This window comes from Anas platyrhynchos, chromosome 2 (genome assembly GCF_047663525.1).
Source record: "Anas platyrhynchos isolate ZD024472 breed Pekin duck chromosome 2, IASCAAS_PekinDuck_T2T, whole genome shotgun sequence".
Lineage (NCBI taxonomy): Eukaryota > Metazoa > Chordata > Aves > Anseriformes > Anatidae > Anas > Anas platyrhynchos.
Window position 1 is genome coordinate 113,212,939 of NC_092588.1, and position 23,129 is coordinate 113,236,067.

Below are 23,129 nucleotides of genomic sequence, written 5' to 3' on the forward strand. Positions count from 1 at the left end.
CAGGGTCAAGCAAACAGATGGAAGGATGCTGCAGATAAGAGGAATGAGAATTTGAGAAGTAGGAATGCTAAGGCTTTGGAAGGAGTTTTCACTGGGATTCAGTAAACAGTTTACAGGAAGGTGGAAAATTTTATGCATGAGAACTCACTTCTGTGCGTTCACTCGTTCCACTCCTTTGTGTTCACGGTACATGTAAGTGCTAAACGTCTGCATTTATGGGACTGATGGTGCTAATGTAAATATCTTTAAAAACAGTTAAGAAAATCTAGTCTTTGCCAGGTTGAGCATTTTCAAAAAGAGAAGGTGAAGAGAAATTTGGTGAATGCCAGAAGTGTGTAATAATGGTCTGCACTAAAGGTGATTTTATTATAGGGCCTGAAGAATACCCTGGAATGATTAGTCATAGGCTATTTTTCCTCAAGGGCAGAGTGAATTAGAAAAGCCCATCATTATAGGTTTCTGAAAGTATTTTAATGGTTGTGTGAGTGAAAGGAGCTACATATCATTTGCTTTCCAGTATCATCCATTAACTAGTCCATACTCAGGTTTATACTTCAATTGATTTTCAAGAAACAGGACAGATCAGTAACATGGAGCTGTGTGGTATTGTACCCAGAATTTTATCAGACTCTAAACTACTGATTTTAAATCATACTTCAGAGTCAATACATTACTTTGTAGGTACATGCTCAGTAAATTAATATAGAGCGATTACTGTCAAGTTCAAGGAGTGTCATTAGTATTTCACAATTTTTTTTATGCAGAGACCAAATGCCCAGTGTATTTTCTATGCATCCTTAAGTGCAATTTATGTTACTACCAGCAGTGCTACTGACCGGACAGTGACTCTTCTAGGATCTGAAAGGAAATAGTTTGGGCTCAGAATTGGAAAGTGTCTCCAGGAGCAGACTTCATTTCTGGACTGTCTGCACTACAGTGAAAGCAGGATTGAATATACTGGCTTTAATGTATCTCTCAGAGCAGTGGAGACATGATGGCTTGCAGATACTGGGCACTTCACAGGAAATAGGTTTTAATGTGACTGCTTCTCACTGTTCATTGCTGTAGAGTTGCAGCACTGCATACTGCTGACCCTGTATTGTGGTCTAACACTTAACCCCGAGAGCTGAAATTTCTTATCCTGTCCCGTGTGTCTAGACATGTTCAATCAATGAATTCTGTTGAATTGCACCAAATGTATATGTTAATGTGACTGTTTATGACTGCCTCTCTGTAAATGTTACAGTTGCCAAAAAATAAAAAAGGAAAAAAAGGCACTGAATGAGTGAAAAAGGCTGTTACAGTCTACCTAAAAAGTTGTTCTAAGAGAACAGCTATCAGTTTCATTCACCTGAACTAGATTTTAGTTACTGATATGTTAGTAGGAGGCTTTAAATTCAGTTGCCATTCCCCTGAGAAACCCTCAACGTTTATTTATCATTTCAGTTAATTTCAGTAAATGCAGATTGATAGTGTACTTTGTAAATATGTGGAAGACCTGTTTACAGTGCTTTGTTGCAAAACTTCAGAGGGGAATTTCACATCATACCTTGAATACAAAGTAGTTTCATCATTACCCTGATCCCAGATCCTAGCACAAGCTGTTTGGTAGATTATGGGTATTTCTACAAAGCAATGGGAAGGTATGACTGCACTATGAGTAGGTGTTTATCATGCTGTAACATCTGATGGAGATCAGTGAGGATGTAGTGATATATATCTGTGTGAGTTTTCATGTCCACAAAAAGGAAGGTGGATTCACAGTATGACTGTATTCAGAACAGCATGGGATCGAAAAACATAAAGAAGGTTGGCATTGTAACGTGCAAAATTTAAATGAAGCAAACTCCTCTTAGTAACGAGATTAAAAATAAAGTGCCAAGTTCCATGATGTTGTAAATGATGCCAAAAGTTGAGTTGGTGTAAGATAGAAATAGAAAATGCTGTTGTTGATGAAGTAGAAGAGATTGCAGCAGAAAAGGTTACTGTGCAATATATTTCATATTATACTTTGCCTTTTTTTCTGCTGCACCCTTAATATTCTGCTTCTAATATTATATATTTCACTATGTCAAACCTATGATTATACGACATATCAGTATATTATACACAAAATGCTATTTTTTAATATAGTATATTGTTACAGTGAGGTTGGTAATAGAAGTGGAAATGTTCTTTAATATTTCTAACATGTATTTGTATTTTAGACTACTAACAGTATTTTGTGAAGTAGCTAAAAGTAAAGTTGTCATATATGTTATTTTGTATGCTGTGTTACTTTTTTTTGAGTGGCTTTTATCCTCTGTTTGGGGGGAACTCTGCACACATCATAAATACTTCATGGCTTTTCTTTAGGACTATCTGAATCTAAGCTATGGCATAGAAAAGAAATTCTGTGGTTGGTGAAATTCTATTTTTCTGTTGATAAATTTTAAAACTAAAGCTAATGATGCTTGTGATTAGAAACTCAGTGCTATCCTCTTTTAAAAGCCCTGTAGTTAATTCTCTGCTTGTCCTATTAAGTTGTCCTATTAAGATTTCCCATGTAAGCTTTAATACACCAACATCTCACAGACTTCAGCTTCTGCTGTCAAATGTTTTTTGCAATGTTCTGTAGTTTAAAGTTGAGTGATCCCATGAAAAGTGTGGCAACATGGATTTAAAGACATATATATCCTTTTAATAAAATTTACTTTTTAGTAAGATTGAAAGTTACTGTGTTTGTAAATGGTATGTGTTATTAAATACCATCACCTAATGGTATGGATATTTGTGTCAGAACTTTTTAACAGAACGTGGTATTAATTAGTCCACATCTTCATTAAAAATTTTCTTTAAATTTTTTGAAGTTATTGGAATTAAAAATGTCAATTTTTAATTTATTTTTCTTTAAATATAGTGGAAATATTACAGAAATGTTGAGTATATTTCTTTTTGTAGTCATTCCCATATTTTTATTTTTTCTTAGTTGTCTTTGGGTTTAAGATTTGGTTTTATGCTGTCTCTATTTTGCTCTGAGCTCATTTTAAAAAGTTTAATTACAGAATTAATCTTAAACTTGAAGATCATATATTGTTCATGTTTTTGATAGATTGCAGTAAACCTGTGCTCAAGAGGATATTGCAAAAGCTGAAGCATTAATTTACTTCTATCTGATAAACTAACCACCTTTTAGTCTAGCTTGGTGCTTGCCGTGGTGGTGGTCTAAAAGAATTAGCTTGCTTCTTACTGTTGCAAGTACTTGTGGATCATCTGGGTTGGATACTTGAAGAGTTGGAGACTGCTTATATTCTGCATTTATGCTGCCAAAATCATCTGCTGGAAAAAGTTGGGATAGCAAATAGGGCAAATAATGTAAGTTCGAGCACTTTGTGTGAATAGGCAGTTGACCCTCTAGGCTGTAAATGAACTAAAATCTCTTTCTAAGTTCGGTGCTTGCATGAGAAGATCGATACTGGTAGTAAGTGGTACCTATAGACATTTCACTCCAGTCTGCAGCCATATTCAGTACTTAATTTAACCCCAGCCTTTTATTTAAAAGAAGAAATACAAAGATATCTGGGAATAGTTAGACAACGTTTGTTTTACAGAACAGGAAATAGTATTTATTTGAATAAAATAATTTTAATCGATTTCTGTGGGGTATTCCTGTTTCTGATTGTATATTCCATGCTGTTATAACAAATTGTGAAATGCACAGCAGCACATTTTGGTGTACTTCATCTGCTCATTTCTGCTTTGATGGAAAATCTGCATTTATAAGGTAACTGAAGTTAGATTCTAAGAGTGATTTTGTGGCTTCTACAGGATAAGCTTTAGTTATATTTAGAAACTTTAAGTTTATCCTTAATTTATTTTTGTATTTGTGAAGCATATGCTTTGCCTACAATCTGCTAGATTATATAGCCAAATTCTGTGCTGTGGCATTGTGTGTAAAACTGCAGTGACAGGCCAGAAATAGATTTCATGTCATCTGTGAGGATTTCTGAAACTGAAAATACAGAAATCCTGTTTTAATGGATTGTTTATAAAGCAAAATAATTGCTTATTTTCAAAGTAATTTCTATCCAACGATGAAGGGAAATCAGTGAGAAAGTGTTAGACCATCTCAGTAGTTACCTGTTTTCAGTGAGAAAAATGATGAGGTGCAGTTTAAAGAAAATAAATATAATGTACATGTAAAGAACACTTCAACAATGAGCATGGTATAATGTCTCCAAACAAACATTTCTTACCAATATGTTGAAATTTCATGTCACCATTCAGTACAGTGACAGTAAAGTAAGGGTTCAGTACAGGTTACTATAAAAATGGTTCTTCAGAAAAATATTTTTTTTTGTACTTTTTTGGTAATCTTTCTATCAGTAGTTTCTGGGGAAGTGTTTATATGTCTACACATCTGTAACTATTTGATTAGTATTGAGTCAGGTTCTTAATCTGCTATAGTCAATGTTTCTCTACTAATGCTGTGCACATCATGAACTCTTAGCAGTTTTATTTCTTGCTTGAGTCATGGCAATGGAACTGCTATAAGCCAAAATGCCTGGTATAAAGGCCATTTCTGACTGTGGTTAATAATGAGAATCCCTGGTATAATTTTTTTTCCCTGATACTGTTAGATGATAGCAGTGTTTCTACATATGGGTAAGCAATAAAAAGGTCAAGAAAAGTTTCCTTTGCGTAAGCATTTGTCTGTGAACGTTAAGAGGAGCAAGATTTGGCTCTTAAATACTGTAACTTTTGCTGGACTTTCAACATGTTTTCTATAACCAAGAAGCTTCAGGCTTATCTGTGCTGCAGTCGTGTGGCAGCAATTCACAAAGCCATCTGCACCTACCCTTGAGCCAGAAGCTTAGCTGACAGTGGTAATGGGGGTGCAGCAAGAGAGGGCTGAGAACATGTGAAGCCTTGTCCCAAAGCTTAATCAATCCACGGGCAGTTTGCTGATACAGCCATGCTGCCTTGGGTCCCCTAGCTAGTTCAAGGCAGAGGATGTCTTCACAGCTGTTGTGTGGGTGTCCTCCCATACTTGTAGAAGACCAATGTAGTTTGAAGAAACCTCATGGAAGGGACTGGAGCTGGAGTGTTAGACGTGATTCTAACATACCCTGAGGACTCGGGTACCAAATGGCAACAACATGCTTCTCCTTTTGAGAGGTGCCTTATACATTCCCTAGGTGACGTGTGCCACTGCTTTTTTGTTCCTTTTATGCAGATCGTGAGCTTGGGATAGTGAAAGAAATACTGGATAACCAAAGCCTCTGCGTGTACAACTTTGAAAACTTTCTAAAAGGTTCCCTTTAAAAAATGCTAACTTTAAACAGAACTGGAATGATTTACTTTCTCTCCATGACCCTGAGAGAACTGTTGCTGTTTGTCAAGGTTTTGTTTCTTTTTTCCAAGTGGTATTAGGAGCCGATTTTTAGCTGTTCGTGTAGAGTTGCTTGAGTCAAATAGATTTTTATAGAATCTTAGAATGGTTTGGGTTGGAAGGGACCTTAAAGACCACCCAGTTCCAACCCCCTTGCCATAGACAGGGACACCTCCCACCAGACCAGGTTGCCCAAACCCCTATCCAGCCTGGGCTTGAACACCTACAGGAATGGGGCATCCACAGCTTCTCTGGGCAGCCTGTGCCAGTGCCTCACCACCCTCAGAATAAGAAATTTCCTCCTAACATCTAACCTAAATCTCCCCTCTTTTAGTTTAAAATTGTTCCCACCTTGTCATATTGCTATCTGCCTTTGTAAAAAGTCACTGTGTCTTTTATAAGCCCTCTTTCACTTTCTAAGTAGTAGTTAAATGTGTATTTGTGATAAAAGACAAAATTTGAGAAAAATGTGTTTTCAGTGCTTTTCTTTTACCTGAGGTACTTGGTTAGTGGGAAGAAGAAGGGGCTTGTAAGCAGAGTACTGAGAGAATTAGGGGAACTGTTTCTTGTTCCCGTTGCTAATCCTTATTTCTTCTATACCCTGGGCAAATTGTATAAACCTTCTTTTTCAGATGTCAGTAGTGTGCTTCTGTCCTTTGTGTGCTCAGTGAAGACATTTTCTCTCACAGAACTGTCAGAAATTGGTGCTCATCATTCTGAAACTAGGCCTGTCCCAGCTGGACCTTATTCAAGTGTCATTCTTCAATTCATCTTTTCTTATTGTAATGTTATGTATAAACTAGAAGTGCACATCACAGGAATGTAGTTATGATTCATTAGAGCTTAGAAGGTATTCAGATTTTGTTAGGAAAAGCACTAGGAATTCTAAATAAATGTGAGTGATCTATGCTATAGCTGCATGTCTGTGGATCTGTCACCATAGGTTTGGTGGTGGAATTAAAATAAGTGATGGGAAGCAGAGCTATCCTTCAAATCATTTTAATATTACAAATTAATATTGTGGATAATAAAATGGCTTTTAAAAAGGAAAGCCTATTACTAACACATATCCCTCTATCACTCTCTTTCTTATCTGGAAATTTATTTTGAGCTATTAATCCTGCTAGGAAATGGAATAGTTACTTACAAAGTCACCTGAAGCTTCATTTCTGAGAAAAAAATCAAGTCCACAGCATTTCTGACAGCATTGTGTTCTTTTATGGGAAAGGAATTCTGCTATTTGCATCTTAAAGAAATTGTTAGGCACTAATATTTTAGCGTGCATGCTACATAGCTATTTTTTTATTTTATTTTCAGTGCTAGCTGGTATAAGAAAACTCAAGGATAAACAATATTCATGTGTGGTTTTTTATCATGTCCCAGAAAGGCAAATTTTTTTATGGATAATAAACATGAATATATAAAGGCCTTTAACAAGGTTGTAAAGCTAGCTGTACCATACGGGGAGGGAAATCACAGACAGGTGTGTGTAGGCCTATGATTTGCAAAAATAGTTTGATTACTGCTATTTCTAGAATGCATTTCAATGAAAAAATGTTGCAGAATAGCAATCACTGCTGTGCCTTGTGTGGGCAGATGCTCTTTATTGCTCCGACTGCCCCAAGAACATGTCCTGGAAGAGCTTCAAAAAGGACTTGCATAGCCCAGCTAAGACCTCTGGTCTTTTTGGTTCCGCTGTAGTAACTGTGATGCTGCTGGTTGGGCCAACAGCCCTGTGTTATAGGGATGGATGGCAATTCCATACTTTAAACTCTTTTCATAGTCTGTTAAGAACTAACTGTAACCCTAAGATGTGTCCCGTGTTACAGCATGGAATACAGAACCCCACGATCCCTTTAGAGATCCCTGAGCAGGGGTTCAGACTGAAGAACTCCAAGAGTGCCTTTAACTATGTGTCATTCAGTGAGCTGATTTGCACAATCCAGTCCGTTCTCCTAAAACAAACGAGAAAGCAAATGAAAACTACCCTACATCTCCTAGCATGGTATCCACCGTTCACTCTTTCCTACCCATAATTATTTCTGTTAACTCCTCTGCGTTAGGATCCAAGTCAGTAGTCTCCTAGGTGAGCTTAGGTTTCTGAGCTCCTCATGAATTTCCCATTTCCTAATTCCTGTGTGCTTTGACCTTCAAGTAAGCGATGTAGACTCACTGAAGTGGCAAAGTGTGTTCAGCCAGTTTGGCTGTGTTCCCAATTCTGCCTTATGTGAGCCAACTGAATCTTATACCACACAAAGGTGTTCTTCAGTGAATCAAATCCAAGACAGGATGTAGGGCAGGGCTAGGTGGGTGGATGTATCAAGTCAGTGAATGTTTTTGGAAACTTGTTTTGTCTGACAATACTCGTGGATATTTTGAAAGGTACCTTTCATATGAGTTGTTTTGAATGGTGTTCTGAGCAAATTCTTAACTAATCACTAACTACCCAATTTGTGATTGGGTAATTTAAATATTTAAATATAGAGAATTTAGGGCCAAAGAGGTAATAGTTTTGTAATGATTCTATTTTTACTTAAACGGTGTATAGCTCTGACCTTTAAGAGAACATGCTGATTTCAGCTTTGCACCAGATAAAAGTTGGAAAACTAACCTGAATGTTTAGGAATTTGTAGTTTGCATACTGTGTTCAGAGAAGAATTTTAAATACCTTTAAAATTTCTTTTTAATGTATGACTTACAAAATATTTTTCTTCAAAAATGAGCTATGTGAGTTTGCAGCATTAAGTATGTTTTCTGTAGTGTTCTTACTTTACTATGCCACAGCAGTTAAGTATGTGTTGGTCAGGTCTGGTACAGGTCCGAGATTTAATTGTTGAGTTAGAAGTCTTCAATGAGTGCACATATATGCACATACATATATTTCTGTCTCAAGGAATTGCTTTGATTGCATAGAAGTGTGCTAAAGCAGAGCAATTCTAAACTTGAACACAAAGATTTGGGCCTAATTAGCATAATAATGGGCAGATCCAAATTGCCTGCTTGGGTCTGTAATCACATGAGTAAAATAAAATTCTGTGGGAGTAACATGATTAATTAAATAGTTTGTATTTGATCCATAGACAGAGGCTTCACGATTCATCGAACTTTTCTTTTTTTTTTGTTTTCTTTTTAATATCATGGCAACACACACACCACCCTGCCATACAGCACACAGCACTACACAATAGGTTTTGCTCTGCAGCAGTGTGTTGGCTCTTGAAATTCAAGTACAGGTTCTTTGTAGTCCAACAATTAAATTCTGTTGGGATTTCTTTTAATAATCTCAAGTGTCATGTCAGCTTTAAACCTTTGAGTCTCTGCTTTTGAAAATATACACAGATACAGTAGATTTTTGTCATATTTTTTCTTTGATGCTATCATTGGTATGTGAAAAAAATTGAAAGGATTACTGGTAATGATCTTTACATAATCTAATACTGTTTTGTCAGTTTAAATAAAATATAACATCTTTGTAGGTACTGGAAATCAGTACAGATGTTCTAGATTACCAGTTTCTGGTGTACATTTACTAGCATAGGCAAAGGTGGCAAAAATATTTAAGGAGTTAAAGCCTTTCATTCTGTGGGCTTTCAGGTGTACTTGTGGGTTTTGTTTGGTAGTTTTTTCTTCTGTCAAACGCTTTCTTCAAGTCAAGCATTAAGAGAGAAATTTAACGTAATACGTATTGTTTTACTGAAATGCCAACCTTCTCTATTGTATGCCTCTAAGTTTTCTGTATTGTTAGACTTGTTGAACGCTGGAAAGCAGTGTCTGTTTTCCGGATAGATGTGCTTAGTTTCTTTGGTATTTGGGTTTATCTCCATCAGTTGAAGTTAAACGTTGCAGTGCAGAAATGACCTGCAATTCTGTTACTATTTTAGCAGAAGTTCTTTCAACAAGCTAGCTGATTTCATGTGTCTGATGTGCACGAAATCTCTCACTGGGCTCTTGCAGTGTATATTTTCTTATTTTTTAATATGTCTAATGCTAGAAACATGCAACTCTATTCCTGGCTTTAGACCATTTTGAAAAATCATGTATGGCATATCTCACAAGTTCCAGACTGCTTTGACCTTGCAATATATCTCTGGCCAAGAGACATTTGTTATGTCCTTCAGCATCTGGGTAAGGAGTGAGGGATGTGTAAGATTTGCATGCACATCATTTTCTGGTATAACTTACTTTGCTTACATATAGCTTCAAATTTAACCATTTCTGATGTCTGTTCATGTTGACCCCTAATATAACATGGCTTCATTTGCTTGATCTTGGTTAATTCAGCAAATAACAATGGATTTTCATATTCAGGAGGGTACTCTTCGGTGTGTACATCTCATCCAAACTAAAGTACTTTTGTAATGGTCTTTAATGAACTATTTTCCTTGTGCTTGTTGGTGATACACAAATGCAGAAACTCCAAGTGTTGAGTTCTCCCTGGAAGTCAGAAGAAGGATTGATTCTTGAAGTGCAGCATGTATTAAGGTAGTCCTGTAAGCAGACACAGTTATGGGGAAGCAACAAATCATAGCAGTATTTGGAGTCACTCTGTATCTGTGTCACTCTAAGCTGTGATTCTTAATATTTGCAGAGCGCTTTTATTTAGTATCTAATGCTATGCATTTTTTCCTCTATCAGTTGTATTATTTTTCATGGTAAAAGTGTTCAGATGAGTTGTAGAAAGCTATAAAACCACATGAATGTGGAAGCAGATTGACTTTGTAAATTCCTCTTATCTCTCCTCCTTCTCTCCTCACCACCACATTTCTAAATTACTGTACTCAACAGAGTGCTTTGCAGCACTGTTGTATGTTGCTCCTTTTTAAAATGCACTTTGCTGTTAGGTAGCATGTTAAGTACCCACTATTCATAAAGTAAATCAAGAAGTGGTACCATATCTTGTAACACAAAGAGGTGTTTTGAGAGCATGTGGAGGAAACTTACAGAAGTACAACTAAAACAAATGCAAACGTTACTGAACGAAAACTAAATGTGTTCATTTTGACTAAACAGTGGTAGTTAAGGAGCATAAATGTCAAAAAGTACTTTAAAGTTGCAGGTACAAAGAAGGTGTAAAGTTGCTTGAAGCAGTAAGATGAAATTAAGAAAGTTCATCTTTCTTGCATTTTTTTAAAGTACTTTGCATTCAAGAGAAAAAGCCTGTTGAATAGTTTTGCATAAGGACATTAGGACCCAGTCTGCAAAAGCCATTAATAAATGCACCCTAGAAAAAGAAAATTTTAAATGCAAAAAAGCAGTTTGAACTTAGCCAATGTGTTATTTTGAAATGTCATGTCTCTCTTTCTACAAAGTAGAAGATCTGGCAACACTTCCAGTGGAAGTAGCAGTCTAGTTTTATTCCACATTCCTAGGTATAAGAAGAGTGCTCAAAAATGAAATGGAAAACAAGCCTACTTAGATGTAAACTAATGCCTGTCTTTATAAGTGTTTCAATTTCACATGAAGTAAGGGTAGCTTGAATCAGTGCATGCATAGTTCAAAAGATTTTTTTAAACTATGGGAAAGATGTGAATTTTTGCCCTAAAAGGGAAATTGTATTTCTTTCAGTTACCATTTTATCTTTTCATATAGCTTTAAATAATTTTTATACTACTTCATTTTATAGAGAGTTCTTCTGTCTAGCCCATACCATCAGGAAAAAAATGTATTAGTGTTTGTGAATGAGAAAAGTTTTTGACCTTTTGTTGTGCTCACTGGGCATTCTTATGGTAATTTCATTTCAATCATCAGAGCAATTTGTCAGTTTTGGGAACTTAAGGAAGAAATGTATTGAGTTTATGTTTCTTCATGATGGACATCACCAGCAGCAGGCATGCACGAACACAACTGATTATCACCATTGACTGCCCCAAGACTAGAATAGGCACAAGACTGGTGGTCATATTCTCTCCCCTTTTTTTCTCCAAATGAGAAATATTTTGAAGTCTTTAAAAGTTTGCAGTGCAAAGTTTTCAAATTCTTTGAGGGTTTTGTATTATTTTTACAGTTGTCATAAAGCTCTTTAGCATTCATATATTATTTCATCACCGTTGATTTGAGCTTTTTTAAATAGAAGTTCTGTGCATAACCTTCAGGATATTCTAAGTATCCATGTAATTAAAATCCTCACAAGTTTTTCTAATGCCCAGTACTACTCACTTTCAGTTTAATTTACACTCATTTTCAGAGCAACTCTGAAACCTGTACGTGGTCTGAAGCACTGAGCAATGTGTCTACTGTCAACAGGTCTGACTCTCAATACACAGTGATGCAAGATGTGTAGGCTGTTATCACTCAGGAATGAGAAAAAAACCTACAACCTAATAAAACAGTCTCCTTAATAAGCATTAAGTAGTCCTGGTCAGAGAAGCAAATTGAACGTTACGTATTGTGAGGGAAAGAAGCACGTTGCTGTGCAGAAAATCATTCTGCTATGGTAATCCATCTGTGAATTTCAGGACTCCTGTCTCAAAAGAAGGTTATGGGAGACTGCAAAAAGTGAAGTGAAAAGAGGCACAGGAGATCAAAGATTTGGACAGGCTGCTGTAGAAGAAATTACTCTTATGTACACTTTAATCTGGGAAGGTGATGATTGAGGGGGAAGTGTGATAACATGTAGCCATGAGAGGCTTGTAGAAGGTGAATAAGGAACAATATTGCTGCTCACTGTATCATGTTATATGAGAACTAAAGAAAACTTGCAGTTGATATCTTAAAAACTGACAAAAGCAGATGCAGCTTCCTGTTGAATTGAGTTCAGCTATGGACTCTGTACCGTAGGGTACTGAGTTTACTTGCATTCAGAAAAAGGCTGAACAACTCAACGGAGGAAAACTCCATTGAAATCTGTTACTCTTTGAAAGGTCTGCTTCTGGCTCAAAGTCCTAGGGCTGTGAATTTCTGGAGGCTGGGGGAAGTGTTCTGTGTACCTGAATTGTGCTTGTAGGACTTCTCCATTGCCCAGTACTTTAACAGGTTGTTGGTGTAGGCTGACTTTTAGTGTGAACCAAGTCAGGTTCTGCTTTATCTACTGAAAACATACGCATGGGAACCATTTTGTATTGTCAGTTATTAGTTGAAGAAGGTTGTCTTACCACTCCTACTTTTGTATGAGAAACCAGATTGTTTTTTGTGGTTTAAAGTGGTTGACTTATTTTCGGTATTTCTTCAAAACGGTATTTCTTCAAAAAATTAGCAAGTTAAAAGTACACAGGTCTCATTTTGAGTTTTGAGGGTAATTTTCAGTCTGTGCTAATTGGTTGGATTCAAATATGTTGGTATTAACGAGCACATATATTACAAATAAAGAGTAATTTAAAGAATTCACAAACAAATTTTCTCATAAAGTTCCTCTTTAAGTTCTTATTTTTAGTTATGTATTACAAAACATATAGTTTATTTATAACAAGTTCTGTTTCAGTCCTTTGACTCCAGCAGGGATTACTTGTGTTGAGTGTAGGTGTTCGTCTGCGTTGTTTATTGTAGCTGACTAAAGAAATGTTTCAGAAAATTCTTCTTGAAGAGAGAATTACAGAAGGTAATTTAAAATAAATTAATCAGCAAACAATGGATCTTCATCCACTTATGCTATTCTTGATTTATAAATCTCAAGATTTCCCCTCAGTTTTCTAAAACAATTTTCAGAAACACAACGCCATTATTACTTAGGTGTATTTAAATGGAACCAGTTCCATGCTTTTGGTCATTCTTGTTGCTTTCTCAGAATATTTTCCTGTTTTCTTATATCATTTTTGATACATAGGACCAGAGTGGAGTGTTCAAAGGGTTAGATGAGCCATGGGTTTATACAGTTGGCACAGCGACCTTTTTTTTATTCTTTCTGCTTTTCCCAACAATTTTTTTGTTTAGAGTTCCATCACTGAGACGCCATTTGTGTGAAACTGGCTTTCTTAACCTAAGATGTTAAGTTCATATATCAATTTAAGAATTCTTCCCACCATGTGCTCTACTTTATTAATAATTAAATTTCAGATTTGACTTCAGATACAATCTTTCTCCCTCCATTTACACAGATTACCTGCCTATGAACAAGTTTCATAGCTCTCAGTGATTAACATAACCCATTTCCACAGGATTCGTATCACATAAAAGATGTGTTCACTCAGTCTTTGTAGTTGGACAATTTTCACAGTTATTAGAAAAAAAATATTTGGGAGGTGGTTGGAAATGGGTAATCGTGCTGCTTTGTAATTAGAAATTTAACTTGTATCATCTTTTTCTGGAACCGTATTCATTGTTGCACCCTTTTCCTCCAAGACATGCAAACGGAATGTTCCTCAGCGTTTGCTGGCTTTTTCCTACCTTTTAATTCAAATAATGAAGTAAAAGTAGTTAGTCTTTTGGATTGGTAGCTGGTTCCACTGTGAATGAAGTTACCAATCTTTTATCCTCCATGACCTTTCTGCATCAGGAAATGGTAATTTTCACCTTTGCAGCGCCCACACCTTGGACACATTTCATTTAGTTCTTCCCCTATAAATGTTTTGTAATTTTGTAGTATTCTTTTATTTATTTACACACATATACTCTTGTAAGTACGACATCTGTATATATGCTAGAACTCTCCACCTCTTTGTGAGCTGATAACAGTACTCTCCGTGCAGGGTTATGGAACAGAGAAATGGACAGGTGTGCCTGGCCCGTCGAGGTATATTGCCAGTTGATTGTGAGCATTGGAAGAGGGAGGGAGGAGGATCATGACTTGGGGAAGCGAACTGTAGCACTATGCTGCAAATGTGTGAAACGTGTCACACATGAGTGGCAATTCTTCCTAATTTGTGAGACTTTGCCAGTCTAGCATCAAATACGTCCTTTCTCAATTAAAAGTTATGGGGCAAAATCCTGATCATACCATAGTTACTGGAAATTTTATGCTAGATTTTAGATGGGTCATAAAAACTAATCACTGTCAATGAAAATGTTCACCCAAAGCAATTTGTTTTTATATATATATGTTTTTTTTGTTGTTTTTTTTTTTTTTTTCTCCTGCAAAAGCAATATTAAAGCAAAATCTCATTCCTTCCAAACTTTGTCTGTCTGTCTGATTAAGTGCAGTCTGCCAGTTTACTTTTCCTGCAAATGCAAATGTCAAGGCAGAGAGAAAGCATTTAAGAAAAAGTAGTTACTGAGGTAAAGCTGAGTTGCTTACTTACAGAACAGAAGTTATTGATCTCATGACTGAAATTTTACTGTGACATTAACGCTGCTCTGCCAGATGACTGAGGTATATCTCCTGATCTCATCTAAATAAATATTGGTGTAAGAACATAGCAGTTGCTGACTGTACATTTATTGACCAGCTGCATTTTGATGACTAAGGTAATAAGCTATTGTGTGCTTCACAATAGAGCTTGTAAAAGACTATCGAACGCCTGTGAATGTTTTTTGGCTGGCAAAGGTTCCGTATTATGCTTCTGAACTCTGATCATTTATCTAGAAATTTGTCTGGTTTGGGTTCAGTCATGTATAGTATGTTCCTGGTGTTAATGTCTTCTTGAAGGGCTCATGCTGAGGGATGATAATTAGATTTTAGAATGTCAGTCTTCTCTGAAGTGAAACAATTTAAATCTTGAATATTCTGCCTTTAACTTTGTTTTTAACTATAGTCAGTTACTCATTGGCTTATATATTTAATTTCTAAGTATATTTTGCATTATAAAATGTTTTTATAGGTAAGTTTAAGAATCACTGTTTTGATAGAATAGATTTATAGTCGAATGCATATAAAAAGACTAAACCTACCATGTTCCAATCTTAGTTTACCTACTGTAGCTTTCTAATTACAGTTGTAAGCAGTAGTATCATCTCACAGTCAGCTGAAATTTTGTTAGTCTCTTTTTTCTCTTAGGTTTGTTTTTCTCATCCCCTGTGCATATTACAAGATTCAGTTCTTGCCCCTCGCTTGCTTTGAGCAAGTAATTCTTTACTACTCATGTGAATACAGGAAGCAAAATTGTGCCCTAGAACTGTTTTCTTTCTTTTTCATTTACTTGCTTTCAAACTCCTGCCTACCAAATAGAAGAATAACCTGTTCAAACATTGTGATGCTAAATATGGTGACTGACAGTTTTCACTCTGCAGTTTGAGAAAACTCTAAATTGCTCCCTGTGGCAGATACGTCATCCACCAGTGTTTACATTGCTTCTAATTTTTTCCATTATAATCTCAGGTGGTTTGATATCAAGCTTGGAATTAAATTAGATTGTGTACAAGGACAAAACATATTTCTCTGAGTTACTCGTTTGAGTAAAGCATACACCAAACAGAAGGGATGTGTACAAGGGTTGGTAGCTTCTTTCATTACTGGGGGGAGCCGAGGACTACTCTGCAAGGAGACCATTATTTCTATTAACTGTATATTGTGAAGTTCCACATTTGTTTGCCCTGCAACAAGTTCTGGAGCAGGATTTCAATTCACTGCACGTAGCTCTCCTTAGGGCTCACATCTGGATGGCACTGCGGGAGCATATTGCTGAAAGCAAACAGACTAGCAGTTTTGATGGTAACAATGGAGCCTGAGAAAACACTGGATGCCTGAATAAGATGCCATTAAAAAAGGGGGAGCGAGAGGGATGCCTAATGCAGTCCATTTAATGCAGAACTCTCCAGAGAGTGAAGTGGGGATTATGCCTGCTGCCCTTCTTATTAAAGACTGGTATAGAAGATGCTTTTGGGCGAATGGTATCTCCATAACAGGCGCTCTGTTACTCATGAATACGTTTCTAATTATATCTTAATGATCTCAGCCACAAATAGGAAAACAAAAATCTTTGTCTCTCTGAGTGGTTACCTTAGTGGCTGCAGGTTTGGCAGGGCTGAGATTATCCATCTCCTCGCACTAATCCCGGGGGACTTCATTGTGAGAAATGAGACTTGTTTATGATGGTGAATTAAATTGCTGTAAAAGGTTATTTCAACAGACAGTTGGGAAATCATAATAAAATAATTTAGTAAAAATGGGAGCTAGAGTATGCTTAATGAAACATGATTATATTTAATTTTCTTGCTATTTCTATCATTAAAGGTACATTATCCTTTCTCAGACCTCATTTGGGCTCTTTGCCACAGATCCACTCTTAGTAGCAGACTGAAACTTGCATGTTCCATTAGGATATGAAAATGGCTAATAATACCCTACTCTCCTCTCCCTGTTTTTTTTTTTTTTTCTTTTTAAATTTCATTTACCAGCTTTTCAGATATATTTCAGCTGTTTTCCTCTTTCACTCTTTTATTTCCTCTTGCATCTATTGTATACATTTGTTAGTATGAATAACCATTCAGAAGGATGGGTTGAGTGAAATGAAGTAAAACACTAATATAATAAACTTAATAACTTTAAAATGATTTATTATGAGTAATTAACTCTTTTAGTTATTACTAGTACCTAACAAAGTCAATATTTTAATGAGCTCATTTAAAACTTGTTTCTGTGCTATCTTAATCTATTAGTGCAATTTTTTTTTATATTCTTTCATTTTACAGTGTATCGGGACATTGTGTAACATTGTATATGCGGTAAAATTTCTGACTGGCCTCTAGTGATAATAAACATAGTACCTGGTGCTATTTTATGTCTCTCTCTTAGAATCAAAATGCTACTTTGATCTAAAAGTATCCAGCTCCTTTTCAGGCTCTGAGTTCATATGAGAATGAAAATTACTGTTTGTTGGTAGACAGCTTGGGCAGAGCAGTGGCATCTCATCTCCCCAGTGGGGAGAACCAGAACAGGGGGGAAATTCACTGCCTTGGGGGATGAAGGTGCCATGTTTCCAGTGCCCCCATAGTGCCCCCATCTCCTGTGTTTCCAGGAAATAACTTCCATAACAGTGACCAAAAGCAGGAATGTTTGTAAATGGGTGCTGCACTTGGAAGAAAATGTATACAGATGACTGGAATATCTCTCTGTCATTACTAATAGTTGTTTCTGTAACCTATAGTGATTTTCAAACCTGGATCCCTGAAATTAATGTACTGAATCAATGCAGTAAGTATTTAATATAAATGATCTGGGGGATAGGTGGGGAGAGTATATGAAGAAAGCAATAATGAATCATTTGTAGATCCCCCTGGAAAGATGTGCAAATTAAAAATGGTGTTCAACTCATTGTTAATAACAGTAATAATGCAGAAGAACTTCCTCTGAGAAAGGAGTGGGACTTGTTTATAAGAGTTTGCTATTTTGCTGATGCTACTCATTCTTAAACGTGTCTGCGAGCTGCCTTTTAATCTCCTATAAAAATGGAGTAAAGTATCAGTGAGATTGTATGTAGCTGCAAGAAACATAATTTCTTTTAAGTCACGGCATGTGATGCTGGTTTAGATGCTTACGAGGAGAATTGCTATTTTTTTTAGATCCGAGTTAGGACCAGATTTGAAGTCCAGAATTATACCCTTGCTCCTCCTCTTTGAAACACAGGAGCTGACTTCAGGACAACTGAGAGTTTTCAGAAGTGGTGCCCAGCTTGTGTCAGGCAAGTACACAGAGAGCTTCAGGAGCACCAGTGGGCGGCAGCTGACCCTATAGTGCTGGCTGTACCCGTACCATGAATTTTGCAACCTGTCTGCAGCCTGGCACGAATGAGATTGCCACCAGGGAGCAATTCTCAGGCCATTCCAAAATTCATTGCTCTTTTTATATATTTGGTGAAGCAATTTCTGTCTTCTGCCACTTCTTCCTAGTTTTTATTCTGGGAGATGAGTACTATTAGTGCTTTATGTCTGTAACTTCTGTTTAATAGCAGCTGCTATGTGAAAATGTGGCTGTTGTCACTCAGGTACCATTTTAAATTGGTAAGAATAGTAATCTATTAGCACATATAAATTTATACTATTATAAATCTCGTATTGCAAGTATTATTATTTTCAGATTATTATTTTTTATTATTATTTTTGTCATTCTTGTTAGCTGTCATTTCTTTCTTCATCTTGGTTTCTTCTCATCAGTTCTGGTTCAGATGCTGTTTCTGTTTAGCATTACTGGCAAACTCCTGCCAGCTAAGGAAACAACTACCTTCAAAAATCTGTGAATTCCAATGAATTCATGCTGTCAGTATTTTATAGAGCTAAAATGGGACTGTCACTTCATAATATTCTGCTGAATACTACCTGAAATGCTGCCTACTAAAGCAGCTTGGTCATGTTCACTTTTTCTAGGGTCACAGGTAGAGACAGAAAAAAAAAAAATATTAAATACAAAACAAGATTACAAAGGAATACATAAAAAAAAAAAATGAGGAAAGGAGCAGATGTTAATTCTTTATCAGACCAACAGAATTGAAAATGTATGTGCCTTTGGTTGTACACCGTCAGAACTAATTTAAAAACAAACTGTGGGGTCTGGAAACTGCAGCAACATCCTAGAACAATTTAAGCAAGAAAAAAAATATCATTAACCTTGAAGTTCCTTCTTTTTAGTCTCTAGATTTATTTATTCTTTTCAATTTTTCATCCTAACTACCCACTGTTCCTTCTGGTAAATAATAATTATAGCAAAATCATGCTAACCTCACACGAAATTTGATTAAAGAATAGGGTTGATGGCTTGGTAGACGCCAAGTTAGGCTGATGAGTGGATTAGATCTTTGTGGGAGATTTTGGGGTAACAGTAAACTTCCTTTCTGTTGTGTCTACACAACAGAAATCCATCTAATGTTTACATGGAATAAGAAACCATAGTTTCTTTTTCATTTGTTCCAGTTCAGAACTTGTCTGGCTCTGAATGCAGACTGTTCCTTCAAACTGTTTCCAAGCGTGGTTCTTGTTTCTTTGAAAGCAGTGAGATTTCTTTTGGCTATGAAGACTGCATTTTTTAGGTCTGGATTTCACAAATACTTAATTTTGTAAACTAACATTGAGAGGTAGCAAATGCTTCAAGTCTTACTCAGCGTAAATATGCATTTCCAAGTCCACTCAGAGTTTTCATCAAAAGTCTAACTATGGCATGCATACAATTAGGAACGGCATCAATTCTAATTTTGCATTCAAATTGTGAATCTTTGTCTCAGTACCATAGTTCAAGTCTGTTTGGACCATCAGTTTATCCTAGCTCTTTTTATTCTTGCACCTCATATATATGACTTGGCATAAGAAGATGCATTCACCTCTGAATTCTTAAATGAGTGCCAAGATAACCCTGTGACACATGAAGTGCATTTGTGTAACATACACGCTGTTTACCAGGGGATGAGAATTTGTGATAGAGTTGAGAGCAGAGACGACATACCACTAATTTATAGAAGAAACTTCAGAAATAGTTTCCCTATAAACCCAATTCCTGTATTTCACAGAGATCCTGTATACAATATTTTTCAATTCCTGGATTTGTAAATATTTACTCATTTGGTTATGATGAAATTTTGCTAATGTTTATGGTCCTAAATTAACTGATTTAAAGAAAAAAAAACAACAGACACTTACTTGATTATGCCATCCATGATGTTTTTTTTCAGTGTTCTGAAAAGTGCCCAGTTTGTCCCAGTTCTGTAACTGTCTGCAGTGTTAGCAGGGGTGGAAGAGGCTGGTGATTTGAAAGGCAGTTGTTATAGTGTACGTGTTGGGCCAGGCAGATGATCATGGATTGTCTTCCCATGACTGAGGATATTTAAGAAAAATCATACCAAATAAGATCTCCCTGTAGAATTCCTGTGGAGTAAACATGAATTTCACTCTTAATCAAATAGCTTTGGTGTTGGGAGTTGATGTTTATAGAGTATAATGACACAAAAAGCACCATGATGATAAGTAGTTGTTTAACAATTTCTCATTTATGCTTAAGCACTGTTTTGCTAGATAGCTTTCACATATAGATAGCAAGCAGTTTGTAATTTCTCCTGCCTTGTCTGTCTAGTGCCGTAGTATGATTACAGTTTGCTTAGAGTATAATTGCTTGTCTGTCTGAGCCCATGGCCAGAACATGAAAGAGATGCACTCTGCCTCGTGCAAGAATAGTGCAGGTTGTAATTCTCTTTGGCACTTCTGCCAGCCCATTCAATGAGGAACATTGTTAGCTCTAGCCTGTTTCCTGATGTGGCTTAGTGCCTAGGTGTCAACTAACAGAAGATGGTTTGCAGCTACAGGACCAACTTAAGTGGGGAAGGGCTGGGAGATGGATTTGCTAGAACATCTGCATGCAGTAGTATGTCTGCTTTGAGCTGGGTGCAGTACTAAGAGCTGATAGTCTGATTGCAGAGGATGTTTTTGTTTTTCTCCCCTGAACACACTTCTGTGAAAATGCAAAACCACTGGAACAGGTGTCCAAAACTAACAGGATTACATTAAAAAAGGCGCAAAAGAGAGCACAATTACCCAGTGTCACTCAGACTAGGGATTAACTATTTAGATAATCCCTAAATTCAAAATCCTAATAGAAATTAAGAAATAATTAAATTATTTAGAAGATGCCAAAATGTAATGAGACTATCAAGAATCTAGTAACAGAATATTGAGCAGATGCTTCCTTTCAATGTAACAGCTACTCATTTTTTTCAAGTTTAATGTAATTTGAATAAACTAATTATCAACATTCTCTCTCGCATTTACATATTAAGTAAATGTGAATGTGCGAAAAAAACATTCTTTGAATTAAACAGTATTTTGAAGGCAGAAGGCATACAGCAAAGGGTAAAATAAACTAAATATGTAAATATATTTTTCTTGCCACTTTTGACAGTTTGAGTATATCTCACTTCGGCCAACTAAATTCTGGTAGGAAAAAGCAACCTTCGCTCATTCAAACAGTTTCCATTTCTTTGTGTTTCTTTGTCAGCCCAGGGCTTCTCATTCAACACCTTCTTCTCCAGCACCACTGAATTTTAAGATAGTCTGTGAGTATGAAGAGTGAAATATTCAATTTCAGGTGAAGGACAATAGATTCTTTTCCTATTCCTTTCTACTTCCTAAGAAAAAAGTTTGTTTATTTTTTTTTCATGCTAAGGAAAATGTCGAGTATTTTGATCTGGATTTTGCACACCTCAGTAGGCAACATAATCATTGGCTCAGTCTCAATTTCTGCTTTTAACTACTAATTTAGCAATTATTTAGCTATAGAGAAGGGAGGAGGTTCCAGGGAAGAAGAGACAGAGACCCATTCCTTAAAAGCTGATGATAAGAGACCAGTGTTCAAATCTCTGCACAATTCAATTCCAGCAGAGACTTGAAACTAAATTTTTAGTGTCCCAGATTAGTGCCCTATTCTAGTGCCCTGTTGTATTACCCTATTCAGCATCTGTCTCTTTTTATGATTTTAAGCATACATCCCATTCTGAACCCTCCAAGTTTTTTCCAGTCAAAAATTTTTAATGTGATCTTTTGGAAAAGTCTTGGTGAATCTATGTTCTCTAAATTAAAAATGTCATCAGCAAATTCCCCTAACTCATCTAAACTTCTTTCCTTGTAGTGGCAAAGAGGCTGTCATTTACATCAAAGCAAGGTCCTATGTGGAAAAAAGATGTCAGTTGATTGGTATCTGTCATTTTCTGAAGTTGTTTAAGAACTAGCTTTTAAATGATGCTGAAAATGTAAGTCTGAGAAGTGCATATTTTGGAATGGAAATTTCTTGGTGTAAGGGCTTATTGCAGCTCCCAAGTGAGCTTGCAGTTCAAACGCTTCGCTAATACTTGAGATTCTCCAAGGCATTTACAAATTCATGATACTAAATACAAAGTTACTGCTGTGGTAGCTTCTCTTTCTTTCAGGACTTTATTGCTTCAGAATGGGTCAGCATGAACACTTCCAGGGTGCTGGCGTTTTCCTTAATTTATAGAAGTGTCTTGCTCTGGAGTAAGATATCCTTGTAGCTTCTTTTCTGTACTCTCTCTCAACAGTCTTGAACAGATTTTTCTTTTTTAAGGTTTTATTCTTCATAAAGGCTAGCTTTAATGCTCAGGAGGCTAATTGCTGTAATCCTTCTTTCTAGGTAATGGGGAAAATTATGTTTTTATAGGAAATTCCTTCAGAGTTTCTTCCCCGTGAAAGAGCCTGAGTCTGCTTGAGGAGAGAGGAATCTTCTCAAAATCCATCTGTTGACAATAAAGAAAATTTGGCATTGAGAATGTGTTCTTTCCCTAAGGTCTTCAGGAGCAAAAAGAGAAGCTTTAAGGTGTCGTGAGTGTCAGAAATTTAGGTATGATTCTGTAGAAAGAAAAATGGCATTTCATGTAAAGATTTTCTACTGAGTTACTTTATATTTCATCTGTAACGGTAAGATTGCTTGAATGGTTATTGTGCTGCAACAAAATTTATCCTATCCCTTTGTCCAAAAATCAGACCAAAAACGGTACATTAATTCACTGCATTAGACCATTAGTTTCCATGCTTCCCTCCTGCACCCCCATCACTATTTGATTAAGGGAATGTTGATTAAAAGAAAATCCTGTGTCTGTAGGTGTGTATTTTTATTTTATTTGTTTTATTTTATGTTATTTTATTTTTTGTCAGAAGTAAAGTAAAAGCAGGGTCATGATGGATTTCTTGCTCTGTGTTTGGAGCACTGGTAGTTTCTGCTTAAAATATTATATGGTAATTTTAAAAATGTATCAATATCCTGAAGTCTTTCTCCTTTCATCATGTGTAAAGTAGTATTGTTGACGTGTCTTTGTTTGGTTTTCCTCTTAATAACTTTGTCGATTGCCTGCCTCTAATTCTGAACAGATTTAAGCATTCTCCTCTTTCTGTAGCTTACAAAACCTCATGCTTGCTGACAGGGAAGTTTTGCCATACTTAACTTGCTACTTAAATTTTTGTT

The 23,129-nt window shown here is 36.2% G+C and overlaps 1 protein-coding gene across 6 annotated transcripts in view; it reads left to right on the plus strand.

Annotated features, from left to right (window-relative positions):
• Positions 1 to 23,129, plus strand: part of ULK4 (unc-51 like kinase 4) — a 231,653-nt gene that overhangs the window by 110,678 nt on the left and 97,846 nt on the right. Inside the window, exon 32 of one of the 6 annotated variants that reach the window (XM_072033362.1) lies at positions 17,741 to 17,840. The exons of the other annotated variants lie outside the window; for them this stretch is intronic. Within the exon in view, the coding sequence (XP_071889463.1) occupies positions 17,741 to 17,797 (57 nt within the window). The 3' untranslated portion in view covers positions 17,798 to 17,840. Of the gene's footprint in view, positions 1 to 17,740; positions 17,841 to 23,129 lie in introns of those variants that run through there. 6 annotated transcript variants of the gene reach the window in all.